Source organism: Fusarium musae, chromosome 8, assembly GCF_019915245.1.
Source record: "Fusarium musae strain F31 chromosome 8, whole genome shotgun sequence".
Lineage (NCBI taxonomy): Eukaryota > Fungi > Ascomycota > Sordariomycetes > Hypocreales > Nectriaceae > Fusarium > Fusarium musae.
The window spans coordinates 1,528,642-1,548,262 of NC_058394.1; the positions used below are offsets into that span (position 1 = coordinate 1,528,642).

Below are 19,621 nucleotides of genomic sequence, written 5' to 3' on the forward strand. Positions count from 1 at the left end.
ATGATTAAATCAAGCCGTCTCACCGCCTCGGGTTTCGGATCCGGCGCGGGAAGAGTGGAGCACCGGGCACGGCCGAGATGGACATGCCGAGGCATAGAAAAGCATGAGATAATGCCCAGGATCGGATCGAATCGACACCAGACAATATGGAGATACATACGGAGTAGAAAAGAAAGGGATAAATAGTTTCAGTTGGTAAGCTAAGAACTGATACTATAGTGTTCTAGGTGGCTCAACAGAACGTAATGTCATGTAATAAACGTACGACTTATGGTTCATGGCTAGATCCGTGTCTGTAGGGCTCGTTCTTTGTTCAGTTGCAGATACATATGCAGATGCAATTCCGCCCAAGTTAGCCTATGTACCTAACTTGATCAGGTTCTTGGCGAGTCTAATCTAATGCGTATCCAGCGATTGGCTTACGTTCACGGCACTTGGCACAAACGGGGCCGGGTTTTGAAGAAACGGAGACGGACGGACGGGAGATTTCTGTCTGTTCTGTTCTGTTCTGTTAGTCTTGGTTGAGTGAGCCTCTCTAGTAATAAAGCCGCAGCAATTGCATACGACGCGTTGCTATGACGTTGTGAGGCGAGCAGAAAAAGGAGTCTGTGTCGTATTGTACCCATCGGCCTTTTTAATCTTTACCTACTTATTTAATCATTTCCTGTTCCATTCGTTCTGCTCGGCCACTTATTCTGTACCAAAGAAAGGTGGTCAAGAAACTTTCCACCACTGCAACGCCAAGTTTAAATCCGGACTTCTGCTGAGCTCCTTCGGCTCATATCACATTGTTCACATTTCACTCAACTGTCTTATAAGAACGAATAACCACGACCCATTCAACGCATCTCCACCTACTCCTCACCAGACACGACTCGACACGACACGACACGACACAACACAGCACAACACAACACAACGCAAATACAGCATGGCTGAATCTGTGCCTATTCCTGAGCCTCCTGGCTACCCTCTAATTGGAAATCTGGGAGAATTCACTTCAAATCCTCTCTCTGATCTGAACCGTCTAGCAGATACATACGGTAATTAATTCACCACCACCATTAACTAACTCATTGACCTCCACTGATTCCCCTCAGGACCCATTTTCAGATTACGCCTTGGAGCCAAGGCTCCCATCTTCGTCTCTTCCAATTCATTGATCAACGAGGTTTGCGACGAGAAGCGGTTTAAAAAGACACTGAAGTCGGTTCTCAGCGTAAGCAACAGGAATATCAGCATTGAACTTCACTGACCCTTGACAGCAAGTTCGAGAGGGTGTTCACGATGGCCTCTTCACAGCATTCGAGGATGAGCCCAATTGGGGTAAAGCACACAGAATACTAGTACCGGCTTTTGGCCCTTTGAGCATAAGAGGAATGTTCCCAGAAATGCACGACATCGCTACCCAATTGTGCATGAAGTTTGCTCGGCATGGTCCTCGGACACCAATTGATGCGAGCGACAACTTTACTCGTCTAGGTATGTAAAACATTGGATCTTCAACATGCTCATCACTAACGATTATCAGCCCTGGATACTCTGGCTCTCTGCGCCATGGATTTCCGCTTCAACTCATATTACAAGGAGGAACTGCACCCATTTATCGAAGCCATGGGCGATTTCCTTACAGAGTCAGGAAACAGAAACCGACGACCTCCATTTGCGCCCAACTTTCTTTACCGTGCAGCAAACGAGAAGTTCTATAATGACATTGCATTGATGAAGTCAGTAGCCGATGAAGTCGTCGCCGCACGAAAGGCAAGCCCTAGCGATAGGAAGGATCTACTCGCTGCTATGCTTAACGGTGTTGATCCTCAGACGGGAGAGAAGTTGTCCGACGAGAACATCACCAACCAGCTCATCACATTCCTTATCGCTGGCCATGAAACCACTTCTGGTACTCTATCCTTCGCCATGTATCAGCTTCTCAAGAACCCCGAAGCCTACAGCAAGGTCCAGAAAGAAGTCGACGAAGTTGTCGGCCGTGGTCCCGTCTTGGTTGAGCATCTCACCAAGCTTCCCTACATAAGCGCTGTTTTGAGAGAGACCCTCCGGATCAACTCTCCTATTAGTGCCTTTGGTCTGGAGGCCATCGACGATACCTTCCTCGGGGGCAAGTATCTCGTCAAGAAGGGTGAAATCGTCACTGCTCTTCTGTCTCGGGGCCACGTTGACCCTGCCGTATATGGTAGTGACGCTGACAAGTTCATACCCGAGCGAATGCTTGATGATGAATTTGCGAGACTCAACAAGGAGTACCCCAACTGCTGGAAGCCTTTTGGAAACGGAAAGCGAGCTTGTATCGGTCGTCCTTTTGCTTGGCAAGAGTCTCTTCTCGCCATGGTCGTTCTCTTCCAGAACTTCAACTTCACCATGACGGATCCCAACTACGCTTTGGAGATCCAGCAGACGCTAACTATCAAGCCCGTACACTTCTATATCAACGCTACCCTACGACATGGCATGACCCCAACCGAGCTAGAACATGTTCTGGCAGGAAGCGGAGGTACCAGCTCTTCAAATCACAATATCAAATCCGCTGCCAACTCAGATGTCAAGGCCGGCAGTGGCAAGCCTATGGCTATTTTCTACGGTTCAAACAGTGGCACATGCGAGGCTCTCGCCAACAGACTCGCCTCGGATGCTCCTAGCCACGGCTTCAGCGCAACAACTGTCGGTCCTCTCGATCAGGCCAAGCAGAGCCTCCCTGAAGACCGCCCCGTTGTCATCGTCACTGCATCATACGAAGGACAGCCCCCTTCCAACGCTGCCCACTTCATTAAGTGGATGGAGGACTTGGATGGTAACGAGATGGAAAAGGTGTCATATGCTGTTTTTGCATGTGGTCACCATGACTGGGTTGAAACATTCCACAGAATCCCCAAACTTGTTGACTCTACTCTTGAGAAGCGTGGCGGTACTCGCCTCGTTCCCATGGGTAGTGCAGACGCTGCCACAAGTGACATGTTTAGCGACTTTGAAGCCTGGGAGGATACTGTCCTGTGGCCAGGGTTGAAGGAGAAATACAAGATCTCTGATGAGGAGTCAGGCGGCCAGAAGGGTCTGTTGGTGGAGGTTTCGACACCACGAAAGACGAGTCTCCGTCAAGATGTTGAAGAAGCGTTGGTGGTTGCTGAGAAGACTCTCACCAAGTCGGGTCCTGCGAAGAAGCATATTGAGATTCAGCTTCCCTCAGCCATGACCTACAAGGCCGGTGATTATCTTGCTATTCTTCCCCTGAACCCGAAGCCGACTGTGGCGCGGGTTTTCCGACGATTCTCTCTGGCCTGGGATTCTTTCCTGAAGATCCAGTCAGAGGGACCTACTACACTGCCTACCAACGTCGCCATTTCTGCTTTCGATGTGTTTAGCGCATATGTTGAATTATCACAGCCTGCTACAAAGAGGGTATGTTATCTCATCATTGTCGTTCAGGATTGACTAACGTTTGCAGAATATCCTTGCTCTGGCTGAGGCGACTGAAGACAAGGCCACCATCCAGGAACTCGAGAGACTTGCTGGAGATGCTTATCAAGCTGAGATCTCGCCAAAGAGAGTTTCGGTTCTGGATCTTCTTGAGAAGTTCCCTGCCGTTGCTCTCCCTATCAGCTCCTATCTGGCCATGCTCCCTCCCATGAGAGTCCGACAATAGTATGTTCCCTTTCCTCCTCACCGCCTATGTATACTAACGAGATAGCTCCATCTCTTCTTCACCCTTTGCAGACCCCTCAAAACTCACCCTCACATACTCCCTACTGGACGCCCCTTCGCTCTCTGGACAGGGTCGCCATGTTGGTGTCGCCACAAACTTCCTGTCGCAACTCACTGCTGGTGACAAACTCCACGTCTCAGTCCGCGCCTCCAGCGAAGCCTTTCACCTCCCTAGTGACGCCGAGAAGACACCCATCATCTGTGTCGCTGCCGGAACTGGACTGGCGCCTTTCCGCGGCTTCATCCAAGAACGCGCAGCCATGCTTGCCGCAGGTCGAACTCTCGCACCAGCTCTTTTATTCTTTGGATGTCGAAACCCAGAGGTCGATGACCTGTACGCTGAGGAGTTTGAACGCTGGGAAAAGATGGGCGCTGTAGATGTGCGACGTGCGTACTCTCGCGCCGCTGATAAGTCTGAGGGATGTAAGTATGTCCAGGATCGTGTCTATCATGATCGCGCAGATGTCTTCAAGGTGTGGGATCAGGGAGCCAAGGTATTCATCTGCGGAAGCCGCGAAATTGGCAAAGCAGTTGAGGATGTTTGTGTCCGTCTCGCCATCGAGAAGGCTCAGCAGAATGGCAAGGACGTTACTGAAGAAATGGCACGAGCTTGGTTTGAGAGGAGTAGGAATGAGCGTTTTGCTACTGATGTTTTTGATTAGAGTAATGAGTGAAGAGTCCGGGGTATTATTATACTTGAGTTTTTGGAAAGATTTGACTCTTGGTATTTCGTTAATTTACTTGAGTGCTTCTTGTACAATATTGTATGCCACAATGATCTACCGGAACAGTGCCTCAAATCGTTCTTTTTGTTCTCTTCGGACGTAAATATAGAATAATGGCGAGTTTTCATTGCGGAAAGCCGACGATTGAGTGTTCGGTGCAGCATCTCGCTCGTCTTGAGTCTAGTCATGAAGTAAACGATCTACATCTCGGGACAGACTACTCCGTACCCGATGCTAAGCTTCTGAAACCTGGATAGCTCAAATGTTGGCAGATATGAGATGCAGCTGTCAATGCACTAGGGGGAAACCACGCGATGTGCCAATTAGAGAGTCCATTAAGACGTGGAAGGGGAGGGTAGTAGTCAGGGAAATGGCTGATTAAATTAGCTTGAAACATGGAACAAAGGCTGATTATCACGGAATCCGTGACGGTCAGGATGAAAGCGAAAGCTACAGCTTCTGACGTCATATGCTCTGATAGCTCCCGGGACCAACTAAACTGCCCTGTACAGTGAAAAAAGCTTGACCTGCCTCTTTACTTTAGAGTTACAAAGCAAGCTTTTTCTTGTCGCTGCTTGATCAATTGGCAAGGGCATTAGAACGGGAACCAAAAAGCTTCACAGTGAGACGGCAAAGGTCAATTGGTGCATCTGCTTTCAGCCCTGTGCGTAGTATTACGTGTATGTGCGGGTCATGACGGATGCCGCGATCTTGGCCTCGGCCTGTGACAGTCCTGTCCTAGTCGACCTGGACCTGAACCTGGACCTATTGTTAGAACCCCCCAAGAGATTTGCGCGCCGTGTTCGCCGGCTTGGCACTGTTTTCCTGTCTTTGATGTGAAGGTTCTGCTTGGTCGATGACATCGCCAGTTGCAAAAAGATCTCTCGTCTCACCAACTGCAGGATCAAGGCTTGACCAGGCCAGGCCATGCCAGATGCTTTGTCGCGTGCCCAGTTTAGCCAAGACCATGACAAGCAAGCCATTACTATTACATTACCATTGAGAAACTACCAAAAGCATTGTCACCCTCGTAATTCTGCTTCTTCCATTTCCTCTTCCTCTTCCTCTTCCTCTCCCTCTCCCTCTCTTCTCGTCTTTCTGACTGCCCCTCCAATTGCTTGCTTCCCCTCATCCCATCCCTCATTCTCTCCCCCACCCTCACTCGATCGATAAGCTCCTGCAGAGACCCTGAGGTGACCTGAGCGCTTTGCTCTCTCATTCGACGACCCCTGTGAATTTGCCGTGACTCGCGCCATCCGTCATGGCGGATCACAAGAAGCATGAGAGCTCTGGCTCAATGAGTTCCATGTTGGACAAGCTCAAGTTAAGCGATGGCCTCCACGATGCAAAAGTTCATCTCGTCCATCAAAAGTTTGTGGCTCGTACTCAATTGCAATAACTCGTCACTGATTTTGAGTCTTCAGGCACAAGATTGGTAAACTGGCAAATCTGGTATGACGCGCCCTATTCTATTAGTGGTGTCGCATTGCATTGCATCACATCAGCTCTGTGAAATGAGACAAGACAAGACACAGACGAAAACAGTGACTTACATGCGCGTAGTTCAACAAAAACCACAGACACGATGAAGAACATGAGCAGCGATGTGATGACAAGCGAACTTCCATCGCCGAGCAGAACCGCTTCAAATCTTACTTCCCAATGCGCGCTGGCAACCACGTCAAGTGGTATGTAGATGGTCGAGATTACTTCTGGGCTGTGTCCATTGCTCTCGAGCAAGCCAAAGAATCCATCTATATCGCCGACTGGTGGCTGTCACCAGAGCTATTCCTCCGTCGACCCCCATACGCCGCGCAAGAATACAGACTGGACAAATTGATCAAGAGAAAGGCGGAGGAAGGTGTCCAGATTTATGTTTGTGTCTATAAGGAAGTTGAGCAGGCCTTGACTTGCAACTCAGCTCATACCAAGCATGCGTTGAGGAGGTGGGTTGAGCAATTGACTGATGCCCATCATAAGCTAACTTTAACAGACTTTGCCCCAAGGGCTCTCCTGGTCATGGAAACATCCATGTTGGTCGTCATCCCGATCACAATGTCTTTGAAAACTTTGGGTGAGTGCATTTGCAGAGGGCGGGGAGTTGGCGACCATCCACATGCAACCACCGAAACATCTACTGACGAATCGGCAGCGATATGACATGGTACTGGGCACATCACGAAAAGTTCATTGTAATTGACTACGAGATCGCATTCATAGGAGGCCTAGATCTATGCTTCGGACGATGGGATAACCACCAGCACCCTCTGTCGGATATTCATCCCACCAACGTTCAGGATGAAATTTGGCCAGGACAAGACTTCAATAACAACAGAGTCATGGACTTCCAGAATGTGTCTTCCTGGCAAGATAACGAGTTAAGCAAAGCAGACTACGGTCGTATGCCGTGGCACGATGTGGCGATGTGTATTCAAGGTGGGTGGGCATCAGACGCCTCACTTCAAAACACCGAACTTCGATCAATTTCTAAGCTTTCTAACTTTAAAATAGGCCCAACAGTGTATGATGTAGGAGAGAACTTCGTATTGCGATGGAATTTCGTCAAACGTGATAAATATAAGAGAGACGAGAGATTCGACTGGTTGGTGTTGGAGAACAGGGAGAATGAAGACGAGGACCTTATTGGCGTACAACGCCCGAAACACCCCGTTGGAGAATACGTTAAGCATCCTTACACTCCTCTAAGTACTAAAAACCTTGAAAACAGAGGCACAGTCAACTGCCAGCTCGTCCGATCAAGCGCCGACTGGAGTAGCGGTATTCTGACCGACCACTCCATTCAGAACGCGTATATTGAGATCATCTCCAAGGCTCAGCACTACGTTTACATCGAGAACCAGTTCTTTATCACTGCAACAGGCGATCAACAGGCTCCAATCAAGAATACTATTGGCCGCGCGATTGTCGATGCCGTTGTGAGGGCTGCGAAAGAGGGCCGCAAATTCCGCGTCATCGTTCTTATTCCTGCCATTCCTGGATTTGCTGGAGATCTCAGAGAGCAAGCTGCTACGGGCACGCGAGCTATTATGGATTACCAGTACAAGTCTATTTGTCGGGGTGAGCATTCTATCTTCGGACAATGTCGCGCTGAGGGCGTAGACCCGGAGAAGTACATTTTCTTCTTCAACTTGCGATCTTATGATCGTCTTAATAAAACTCCTGCTATCATCAAAGCTGAGAAGGAGACCGGTATCAGCTACCAACAGGTGCAGCGTGCAGAAGCTGAGGAGATCATGGGCGAAGGTATTCACGGCTCATATGACCCCGAGGATAGTGAGGGCGATGAACACATGCGTGGCGATAAAAAGCAGAAGGAGCTTGATGAGGATATCAAGAAAACCATGGAGGCACGAAAGAAGTTTGAAGCTGCCATGCCCAAGAAGGAAGTTCACACAACTTCCTCTGTTGCACACCATGCTATGGCTGGTACTGGTGAAGGCCTAAAGGGCGAGTCTTGGTTTGAGGAGGATCCTGAGTCAGAGATCAAGAACTGGATTCAGGAAGAGCTTTACATCCACGGCAAGTTGCTGCTGGTCGATGACAGAATTGCCATCTGCGGAAGCAGTAACCTTAACGATCGAAGTCAACTGGGTGACCACGACAGTGAGCTTAGTGTTGTCATGGAGGATACTCGCCTCATCCCTAGTACTATGGATGGAAAGCCCTTCGAAGCGGGTTATCACGCAGCAACCCTACGTCGATACCTTTGGCGTGAGCACATGGGTCTCTTGCCCCCTCAACCCCATGATGCTTCGCAAGACATCAACGCCATGCCTCCGACCGTCAACCCCAACAACGATATCTACGACCAAGATGAGAGCTACAAGTTTGTTGAAGATCCTCTCAGCGATGAACTCTGGGAGAAGTGGACAAGCCAGGCAGACAAGAACACCGAGCTATTCCGCCACTTATTCCACGCCGATCCAGATGACCATATCAGGACTTTCGACGATTATGATCGATATCTTCCTCCACGCGGTGTCAAAGCTGGCCATATCTTTGACCAGTTCATGCCTCCCGAAGACGCCAGAGAGAAGCTGTCGCAAATCAAGGGCCATTTGGTTTGGTTCCCCTTGCACTTCCTTGAAGATGCTGAGATGGCGGAATGGGGATTGCAGGTCAATTCTGTGACTGAGTCTATTTACACGTAATCGGATGATTTATGGTATAATGTATCGGCGTTGATAGTTTAGTGATAACATATGTGTGATTTGAATTACTGTTATTTTGTTTCATGATACCCTTGCCTTGTCTACCTGAGGTAGGTATCATGATATTAGCCTACCTTGAGCTTCGTCAGCTAACACAACACATACTTAGGTACCTACTTACCTTAAAGATGCTTGTAGCAATTAGCAGGCTTGGTGATTTACGACACTTCATTTCAGAGCAGATCCTTACACTTGTAGCGCATTTCAGTTTCACGCATCACTCTTCATAGAACCATTTCTTTTCCAGTCTCGACTGAGAGTCTTACCACGTCGTACTATAGATTGAGCCTCTCGTCTATGTCCTCCACCCTGATCAACGTGGGAGACTGTGGGGTTTGGGGCGGTCTCGACGGAACAACTAAATCGAGCCCCGAAACACAGTGCGGAGTGTGAGTATTTCCACTTGACCCTTCGATGCAGGTCCTATGAATACCGTCCTTTTTGGTCGATGAATGACCCTTTGAGGCCTTTGGATGAGCCTCATTAAGATCTTCCGCCCGCTATTGTCTTGACAAGTGTCTTAGGAGGCTGCTTGGGTCCGATGTCTTCTGTTTCAGCTGTATGCACCAGCTTTATCTTATCTATATACACTGTACGGCTGCCCCTCCTTCACCGTCTTGAGCCCCTCACTAGGTCCCCTGAGCTAGACCCCTCCTGTATTGCTCCCTGTCTAAACCTACCCGCAAAGGGACAGCTCAGCTTGACCGCTTCAACGTTCAACGACACCTCATCATTTTTAACTCTCCTCCTCCTGTCAAACACTCTCTCCTCCTCTTCTCCATTCACTTCTTCATCATCAATCATCATGTCTGCTGTCTATCCTCCCGGTGGTACCATCGTCCAGTCGCTCAAGCGAACCTTCGCCGACGTTCCTGTCGATGAGGCCAATGGCAATGCTGTCTCTACCGTTGAGTTTCTAGAGGCTTCTGAGTCTCTGACCACCATCTTTGGTACATCACTGTCACAAAGTTCTTCTCAGAATTCAGCGACTAACTGCGTCTATAGATGCCATTGGTGGTGTTGCTTTCGGCCCCGTCAAGAAGGATATTCTTGGCAACGTCGAGGTTCGTCACATCATACTCCCTTTCTCATCGCGCGACAGCAGCCGTGATGTGTACTATCTCCATCGAACGAATCTGACAGCTACCTACAGAAGCTCCGTGCTCGCCACGCCGCTGCTCCCGCCGAGTCCGCTACCGTCCAGGACCTTGTCCGCAACGAGCTCAAGACTGGCAAGCACACTGCCACCGAGGGCTGCCTCTGGCTCGTCCGGTATGAACAATCCTTCCCGAACATGCCTCCCATTAGCTAACAACTCCAGTGGTCTTGACTTCACCAAGCAGGGCCTCGAGCACAACGTCCAAAACCCCTCCGTCGAGCTCTCCGACTCCTTCCGCGACGCATATGGCAACACTCTGAAGCCCCACCACAGCTTCATGGTCAAGCCCATCTTCAGCGCTGCCATGTCCGCTGTTCCCTACCGAAAGGACTTCTACGCCAAGCTTGGGGACAACCCTGAGAAGGTCCAGACCGATCTTGAGGCTTATCTTGCTTCTTTCTCGAAGGTCGTTGCCATCCTCAAGGAATTTATCAACAGCAAGGAGGCCAAGTGGTAAAGAAATTCATGTTATACCAGAAATGCTAATGTATCAGTCTGCGACTTGGGCAGAGCTGGTTACGATATGTGACGCGTTGGAGAAAACGGCTTGATTGATGAAAATACTTTCAGAGTCGAGAAGCTATCCTGCAGAATATGTCTGGCAGATTGCGATAGTAATAGCTGCAGTCTCAGATTACAATAACGAAAACGAATATACCTGCATGATCATACATTTGCTATCTTGCTGTTGTTGTTCTGATGATGCTTACCCTAGACCGAGTGCGCGGACTTAGACCAATTCATTGAGTGTGAAGCATGCAGTCTAATTAGGATGGTTATCATGTGATTTTGACTGGCTTGAATGGATCATGGAGTTTTCCAGTCACTCTTGAGCATCGAATCATAACTCCATGGCAATAACATAATCTCTCAATGGCCAACACTTTACCTCATTACAAAGACCTGGCATAAAGCAAACATAACTTCATACTTCATCGTCAAGCCACATCGAATTCTCAGAACCGCCACAGATCATCGCGAAATGACTGACACTTTGTGTCATGACGATCAAGAGATCTCCATGATCACATCCCTGATCGCCTGAGCCACATCGGCACTTCGGAGCCGAGCACACCGCCCAACGGCCGAACACCATGTCTATTTGACGGCATGGGAAAGTCATAAAAAGCCGATCTTGGGGTCCTAGTAAAGTGTGGCGACGGGCCTTTAGGATTTGAAGCTTATGATGATGGCGCTGAGTGAGATAGCGGTGGATGCTGCTTATCCTAGCTACCTAGTTAGTTGATTAGTTAGTTGATGACAATTATCTCAATCTTGGCATTCGGATTGAAAAGCTTAAAATATCGTGATTTTGTGATCTATTTGAACGTGAAATGGTCGCCTGATAATTCCGTCACGGGTGAACGCGATGCCGGAGTCCGATATATTTCCCCCGGGATACTCGGGCCCTCCGGATCGCGAAAGAACTCGGTATATTGACAAAACCCCGACGAAAAAACCTCACTGTTTTGACTCTCAGTCACAAGCTCAGTCGACAACACAAAATGTCTCACACTATTCGTGCATATAAACGCAGAAATAAGCAGCTGACCAAGGATCCCCGCACAATGTTTGTAAGGCGAAGCTAGTCTAAGCTGAGAATCCCTTGATGCATGTTTTGAACTATTGTGATTAAGTTCATGTGTAGGTATATGGAGTATGTAGGAACCAATTGGCGTGGGCGTGTGAAAATGCCACATGTTTACGACCCGGCCAATGTTGGGACCTCCGACGCTTCCGGAGATGGGACCCTTAAACCAGGTGTTATTGCCAAGTAAGTATCTTTTCCGTTGCTCGAAGTACCTAGTTCCCAGTCTTGATTTACACCTGGGGTGGAAACGACTGAGAGCAGCAAATGCCGATGGTTGTCTCTTTTGACAGGGCTGGAAATGCTTGTCTTGGATCGAGTTGGCTTACACGCTTGGTAGTGGTTAGATCATGATCTTGACAAGAACCAAGACCCTGATGCTTATTTTTGCACTGCCACCCGTTCCTGGATCATTATGTCGGGAAATCTTTCTTATTTATGTTTGAATATGTATGTAATGTATTTTCTTTCGCTCAAAACCGATCATGTCCAACCAATGCCCTGTGTCTCACACGTTGCCAAGTCTGGTCTCATTAATCGCATCATACGCCGCGCTAGGTTGAAAGAAAAAGGAAACGACCAAGTACAGCGAGGAAATAAAAATCGAACCCACGAGAATCAATAACCCTGCTAGGGGCAACTACCTCCCGGACCAGGTTTTGAAGGAGAGGTACTTTGGTCGCTTGAGAACTGGCCTTTTTAGTCTCATTGATCGCATGGATTTAGTGTCGGTCTCGCACTTCTGCCCAAACCAACTGGCCATTGTTTCCACGGCTTCTTGATACTCAATGGCAACACTCTCTTTTGGTGACATAGGTGGTGGACAATCCCATGCGTGTCTCTCTCCTTCGACTATACGCAATGTGAACTTCTTGTTAGCAGCCTTGAGGCGATTCGAGAACTTGAGACCCTCAGCCAGGAGCATGTCATACTCGCACAAGACCAAGTGAATAGGAGGAAGCTTCTTTAGCAACTCATCAGGCATCAACCCCGGGGATAGTCTTGGATCGCAACGCTCCTCGCGAGGAATGATTGGGTAGATGAAGGAAGCGTCGATAAGATCTGTTAGGCCCTTGGGTAAGGTAAACTCCGGCTTTGAACATGTAAGCCGTTTTTCCGGACGCGAGATGGTCCAATCCAGAAGCGGATAGTAGAGAGTGATGCCGGCAATCTTTGGAGGCTCTATGGGGAACTTGTAACCCCATCGATCAGGGTCATTGAGAATGAGCCAACTTGCCAGGGCATTTGTGGCCCCAGCGGAAAACCCCGACAGGATGATACGATCAGGGTCTATGCCGAATTCCGCCGCACGATGCTTGATTTGAAGAACTGCATCCACACAATCCTCGATTGGTGTTGGGAAGGGACAAGATGGCGCGAGACGATAGTTGACAGTGAAGACAACGGCGTCGAGATTAGCCATGATAGCACCGGCCCAACGGGCATCGTCGGTGCCTTGACCGAGAATCCATCCGCCTCCGTGGAAGTTTATAACGGCAGCCCGGGCGCCGAGCGCGGGACGGGGCGGCATCCATACTTCGGCCTTGATCTTTGTCTTGGCGCGGTCGGCGCGGCTAAGATCAGCCTTGGATAGGGTAGCATCGAGCCAGATGTCCTTGGTTGGTGAGGGTGCAGGAGGATCCGTACGATTAGCGATACTGAAACCCAGACTGGCAGCAGAACGAATAGCTTGGGCACGAGCGATCAGGTACCATCTAGAGCTGGACTCGAGAGGATTCACATAGCCCGGAGGTTCCGGAGTGGTTGGCCGTGACTCAGAGGGTGTGAATTCAGTCTCCATATCAGATGCGAAGAGGGGAGAGGGGAGGGGTCCTAGCCAGCAAACACCAACACCAGCCTATGAGATTATGGCCTTTGGGTGAGACTGCAGATTGCAGCGGGCTAGGTTGGTTATGGTAGGGGTCGAGAAGGGTTGTCAGGAAAAGACGGCAGAGACAAGAGAGGCTGCAAAGTGAGGAAGCACAATCCAAGCCCAAGCCCAAACCCGAGTCAAGCCAAGACGAGACCCGGCTGTCACGGAGAAGCGGTGGGGAGATTTGTGTGCAACACGTGGTTGACTCAGTATGCAGTACAGTACGATAATGGTACAGCACGGGAGGTATTTCTGCAAGCGCAGTAGGAGAAGTAATAAGGGCAGGGATTGGCTCAGAATTGCTGATCAGAAGGAGAAAACAGAATGATAGCTTGCTGATGTGCGTGTGTGCGTGAGTTTTGATGGCGTCTAAGGTAGGTTTGTGGTTTGATGGGGGGTAAGCAGTTTGAAGTTGTTGACCGTCATTAGTAGTACGTGTCTCGCCTACGAAAGTGGAAAAGCAGGTTATCAAACAGTGGTAATCATATCACCCACTGACTGAGGTGATTTTGAGAGATTGATTATGAGAATGTGAATTAAGCGATAAGCAAGCAACACACGACAAAGCTGTAAAACCTGGTCAGAACCAACCAAAGTTGTTAGGTGACGTGAGGTTGGAGGGTCGATGCTTATGACGTATTGTCTCCCGCTTAGCTGGGTCAATTTAGTGGTCAATGCGGGAGCGGAACGCCCAAGCGGGGTCTGTTTTTAGAAGGGGAGAAAAAAAAAAAAAAAGAAGAGACAAGAGTCTAGAATTATTAACCACGAAGGAGCCCGTAGATACGAGAATGTTCTCTTGATTTGGCTAGCTGAGGTACTGTACAAAGTAATCAACCAAAAATTCCGTTTGGCATTTCATTTCATCTGGATTGACGTCAAGTCAGTCACCGACAATCTCTCGTAAACAAACCTGGTCATCAGCCCCTGATTTTACCCTACTCACCATCGACAGGTAGGTAGGTTGTAGCTATTACAGAGTCTTGGATGAAATGATATTCAGGAATACAGGTTATAAAACGGACACAAGGGCACTGAAACATGAAAATCAACGGTTTGATTATCGTCAATCGCCGATGGGTTTAGAATATGTCATTGGTCTTGGCTGCATTACCAAGCCAATTCCGGAGCATCTCCACCGACCTCCAATCACCAGCTCCGTGCGGCCCCGCGCATCCGGGGGCGGGAGAGTCTACTGAAGAGAGGCCTGGCGCTGTGAAAATCTACAGCGACCCTTCTGATGTCACGGAATCAACACCTTGTCCTAAATTTGTATCACACGTTGACGTATCTGGTACTTCTGGCGGTACGTAGAGGCATGCCCAGACGGCAAACGGCAGCCATCCCTTGCTTGTTTGGGCGCTTCTGGATGAGGCCAAGCTTAGGACCTGAACGTCTGACGGCAATAAGGCCTTGGCTTTGGATGTGTGTCTGTGGCATCTTGTTTGACGTGGTGCTGTCTTCGTGGCTGAGTGCAATTGATCGACTTGACACATTAACCAACCCTTCAGTAAAAGTCGGTGCCAGTCTTTAGACATTCTGAAAGAGATTTCTGAGAGACATGTATTGAAAAATCATGACGGAATCAATTACTCGGAGTTTGTGCCCTTGGAGGCTCTTACATCCACATGCCACTACCCGGGCCCGTTGTTCATGGCGTGCCATGCTTGAATCAGCGATGCCCCATATCCTAGGGCTGTTAGCTGCTACAGTAGGGTGCTAGTGCTAGACCCGAAGCTAAAACCGGTGCTGACTGACCTGTAATTGCAATTGGATCTACCCGTAAATTTCTCGGTACCCTCTCGCGCGGAACGAGTTACATGGCAATGCCGAGTCATCTGTCATCCTCAACCTCCACGCCGCGGGCTTATGCACTGGGCCGAGTCCGAAATGGTGGCTGCTAGAGTAAGCGATAGGAATTTGACAATGAAGTTTTTTACTTTTCTTCTCGCGGCATTGTAAGCAAGTCTCGTTTCCGTGAGGCCGAAAGTGCCGTGGATGCGGAGTTCATGTCGTCGGCTATAATTGATATAAACATCTCGACATTTCCTATTTAGTGTCTCTATTCTCATTCACACCAACCAATACACAAATTAGATATTAACCAAGCGTGGACTCTACCCTTATATCGACTTCAGCCACGTGCACCTTGATACACTACCTATTCAACACTCCCCTCGTCACAGCCACGATCAAATCGAAGATTCGGCCCTGAGTAACAGCCAAAAAGGAATCTGAATAACCAAAAGCAGCCCACTCGATCGTCATCGACTCAAGCAAGTATTGCGGAAACAATCCCTAGCAAGCCAAGTCAGGATATCAAGGATTTTCAAGTGTGGCTGACCCACCGTGCCACACCCTCCATCTCAGTTGAGAGCAGTCCAGCCAACCAACCGTGCATTTCATTTTGAGACAGAAGCAGTCATTCCCGGCTAAGGGCCCGTCATCACAATCAGAATCAAATCACCCCCAAATCCCCGATCCTCTGATCCCTGTCCTCCGTGCCCTGGTTCCGTCCGCGGCCCTGCGCTACGCGACGCTACCTAACTATGACGGGCATCCTCGCTCCCGTCACATCAGCGTTTGGCATGCCACTACCTTCAAAGAATCGTCTAAAAGGATCCTCGGCCACCACAAATTCTTTCTCAGCTCCCCCTTCGCCTACTACTTCTACCTTTTCTTCCCCATCTCTCTCTTCATCTAAAAATCCTTCACGTTTGATCACTTCCTTCACTCCAGCCGCAGTGCAGGTCCCCTCATCGCCCCCACTATCTGCCGTCTCAATAGACTCGGTCCTTTCACAAGCCAAAGCCACAAGCCTGACATCATCAGAGACGTCGCTCGATATGGCGAGCCCGGAGACCAGCCGGCCTGCTTCAGCAGTGCTTAGCATTGACACAAGACCATCCGCTGCTATTTTGAGTTCGGCTTTCTCATCACCTCGTTCCGCGTCTCCCTCTAGAACTATCCGCGAAACCATGCGCGATAGCGCCGTTGAACTGCGCAATTCTGCTCGATCTAGTATGGATGGCACAACCACCACTACCAACGGCGCTGTTGTTCCCAGCAGCCGCACTTCTCTCGACAGCGGTCGAACAAGCATGAGCTCTGACTGGCCTGTTCATCCTGGCGAAATCAACACTATTGCACAGCTCGATACTTTGCCCATTGGCACCGAAGTCACTTTCCGAGCTCGTATCGAGACTCAGCGACCTATTTCAAAGGTTCTCGACTTCCTCCTCCTCCGCGACCAGACACACTCCGTTCAGGGTGTTCTCGCCCGTGATGCCAGTAATGCCGACTTTATCACATGGGTACGAAAGATCAACCCCGAATCTCTTGTCCAGATCACTGGTATCCTCAAGAGCCCTCCCGAGCCGATTCGATCGGCTACACACTCCAATGTTGAGGTCGATGTCGTGTCTGTTCACCTCGTCAACCCCGCTCAGAACCTCCCCTTTAGCAACTACAAGCCCCCAGAGACCCTGCGCAACCGCATGAACGCCCGAATCCTCGATCTCCGACACCCTTCCAACCAGGCGCTTTTCCGTGTGCGTTCAATGGTCTCCCGCATCTTCCGAAGCACCCTCGAAGAGCAAGGCTTTGTTGAGATCAACACCCCTAAGCTTCAGCCTGCCGCCACTGAAAGTGGTGCTGCTGTCTTCGCCGTAAACTACTTCGGCCGTCGTGCTTTCCTCGCCCAGAGTCCTCAGCTCGCCAAGCAAGAGGCTATCTCTGCCGACTTCGGTCGCGTTTTCGAGATTGGCCCCGTCTTCCGTGCCGAGAACTCCAATACTCACCGTCACTTGACGGAATACACTGGCCTCGATCTTGAAATGGCCATTGACACCGATTATCATGAGGTCATCCAATTCATCGACATATTCCTCAAGGAAGTCTTCAGAACCGTTTATGCCTCCCGAGAGCTCGAGGTCATTCGCAAGAGATGGCCTAGTGGTGAGTTCAAGTGGCTAGAGGAAACCCCCATCATCCCCTTCAGCGAAGGTATCCAGATGCTACGTGATGACGGACGTGACGTCGAGGAGGAGGATCTGTCGACTCCCGACGAGATGAGACTTGGCCAGCTTGTGCGCGAGAAGTACGGTACAGACTACTACGTCCTCGACAAGTTCCCTGCCAACGCTCGCCCCTTCTACACTGCCAAGGATCCCGAAGATCCCAAGTGGACTCGATCTTTCGATATCTTCATTCGAGGCCAAGAGATTTGCTCCGGTGGTCAACGTATCCACAACGTCGATGAGCTCCGCGCCAACATGGCTGCCGCTGGCATGGCCGAGGATGGTATGGAAGATTACCTTACCGCCTTTGAGCTGGGTGCTCCGCCCCATGCTGGTGCTGGTCTTGGTCTTGAGCGAATCGTCGCTTGGATGCTTGAGCTTGGCGATGTTCGCTATGCATCTCTATTCCACCGTGATCCCAAGTCTCTTCCTACTAAGGCACCTGGTCTGCCTCACCCTGAGGCTGACACTACCAAGCCTCACCACGCCGACTCCCCTCCTCCCATCGAGAAACTCATTGCCAACTACGGTGATGCTACCAACACCTCCTGGCTCGATGATCGTTTCCAGATTTGGCGACACTCCACGGGTGCCGCTGTTGGATGGGTCCAACGCGAGAAGTTTGCTATGATTACTGGTGATCCTCTCTGCGACCGCAGCCAGTACACTCAAGTCATCCGCGAATTTATCCACTACATTACTGTGGACCTCCGATTAACACCTTTCTGGATGCTGGTTTCTTATGAGGTCCAGAAGATTCTTGCCTCTGAACTTCGCTGGCGAAGCTTGTCTTGCACCGAGGAGCAGCGTGTCGACGCTGATAAGCACAACAGCGCCCAGATCGATGGCCTCGCTGCTAAGGCTCGCCGCGTTGAACGTGAGGGTGTCAAGATCCATGAGGTCAAGCCCGACGAAGACTTCATCTCTCGTGCTAACCCCGCCATCGAAGCATGGAAGGGCACTCGTAAGGGCAAGGGTAAACAGGTTCACCTTACTGAGGTCCGCCCCTGGATTGACCAGGAGCACCGCCGATACTTTGCTGCCGAGAAGGATGGCAAGGTCATGTCCATGGTCGTTTTGGCCAAGCTTGCTCCTCGCCACGGCTGGCAGGTCAAGTGGGCTCTGGACTTCCCTGGCGCCGTTAACGGCGCCATTGAGGTGCTTGTGAGCTTTGCTCTTCAGAACGTCAGCGGAAAGGTCACCTTTGGCGCTGGTGTTTCCGAGAAGCTTACCCCTGGTGAGCACGTTGGCGGTATTCGTGCCAAGTTCCTTAGTGCCAGCTACCGATCCATCGTCGACAGTCTCGGCCTCCGTCGCAAGGCATCATTCCGATCCAAGTTCGGTGCCCTCGGCGAGGAAATCTACATCTGCTACCCCAAGCACGGTGTCGGCCTGCGCGATCTACAGAACGTCATCAAGTTCTTCACCGAATAAACATGATCGAACTATCGTCACACCAATCACGTCAATGGTGCCAAGCGAGATACTAGCGAAGGGAAGAGGAGGTTTATTACGTTTCTTTTGAAGATACCATACTTTACAGGAGATTGAAAGCAAGAGGATGCGACGGAATAACGGCCTGTGCTTTTCTTTGTTTACGGAAGGGTTTGCCTGTTTAATGACGGTTGTTTTTGGATGGTGATTTCCTTTGTGGCAGTCTTGCGAATGTGGTTTATGTTTAAAATTCCCCCTTAGATACCAAACCTGGATGAAATACCCTCTCTAGACGGATCATCTTTTACAGGCTGTGCCTGCTGACGGATACCAATATTACTAGTTACAGAATACATTTGTTTAAATATCTTGGTCTCCGTGAAATTGCGACGTAATCGAGAGATGTGCACATGGCTGACGATGTGTGATACATCCGAGCCATTGGGGTCTTGTGGCCGAGGTCGACCAACCATGAGAAAGAGACGTGGAAGTGATATGGCGTGAAGACTCAGCACATGCGCATGGTCCCCAAACACTGACAGTTGTTCATGGCGAAAACTGAAAGGCATGATTCGACTGTACGGTACGCAAATATCGCTGAGGTAAGGAGTACAGTTGGCGATCTGGGAGATTTAGCAGCTGTTGAACACAGGTCACGGTCTACACCTAGAGTCGGCGAAACTCACTCATAGAACTGTTTCATTTAAATGAAGTTCAATAGCTTCTGGCCAATGATCGCCTGAGCGTTCCAGGGCTCAGGAAGTGGTTTATCATGCGTCGTGACTGAGTGCCCGGTTACTTTTGCATTCACCATTTCAGTACTTGTGCTACATGGATAGCTGCACAAGCTTAGTAGTAATGGAGCGTTTCTGAGCATCAG

General features: G+C 49.8%; 5 protein-coding genes across 5 annotated transcripts; 4 read left to right on the top strand and 1 right to left on the bottom strand.

Moving 5' to 3' along the window:
• Positions 1–931: 931 nt before the first annotated feature.
• Positions 932–4,376, top strand: J7337_010721 (uncharacterized protein; the record flags this gene model as incomplete). Its single annotated transcript, XM_044828295.1, has 6 exons — positions 932–1,043; positions 1,101–1,219; positions 1,266–1,482; positions 1,532–3,411; positions 3,458–3,654; positions 3,701–4,376. 6 exons carry the CDS (start codon positions 932–934, stop codon positions 4,374–4,376), a joined length of 3,201 nt encoding a protein of 1,066 aa, XP_044676849.1.
• Positions 4,377–5,700: 1,324 nt separating this feature from the next.
• Positions 5,701–8,611, top strand: J7337_010722 (uncharacterized protein; the record flags this gene model as incomplete). The annotated part of the gene is made up of 5 exons (XM_044828296.1): positions 5,701–5,810; positions 5,864–5,891; positions 6,003–6,385; positions 6,433–6,513; positions 6,592–8,611. 5 exons carry the CDS (start codon positions 5,701–5,703, stop codon positions 8,609–8,611), a joined length of 2,622 nt encoding a protein of 873 aa, XP_044676850.1.
• An 865-nt stretch (positions 8,612–9,476) lies between these two features.
• On the top strand, positions 9,477–10,287 carry J7337_010723 (uncharacterized protein; the record flags this gene model as incomplete). Its single annotated transcript, XM_044828297.1, has 4 exons — positions 9,477–9,621; positions 9,677–9,735; positions 9,825–9,943; positions 9,993–10,287. 4 exons carry the CDS (start codon positions 9,477–9,479, stop codon positions 10,285–10,287), a joined length of 618 nt encoding a protein of 205 aa, XP_044676851.1.
• A 1,771-nt stretch (positions 10,288–12,058) lies between these two features.
• On the bottom strand, positions 12,059–13,219 carry J7337_010724 (uncharacterized protein; the record flags this gene model as incomplete). Its single annotated transcript, XM_044828298.1, has 1 exon — positions 12,059–13,219. One exon carries the CDS (start codon positions 13,217–13,219, stop codon positions 12,059–12,061), a length of 1,161 nt encoding a protein of 386 aa, XP_044676852.1.
• Positions 13,220–16,134: 2,915 nt separating this feature from the next.
• On the top strand, positions 16,135–18,741 carry J7337_010725 (uncharacterized protein; the record flags this gene model as incomplete). The annotated part of the gene is made up of 1 exon (XM_044828299.1): positions 16,135–18,741. One exon carries the CDS (start codon positions 16,135–16,137, stop codon positions 18,739–18,741), a length of 2,607 nt encoding a protein of 868 aa, XP_044676853.1.
• Positions 18,742–19,621: the final 880 nt, after the last annotated feature.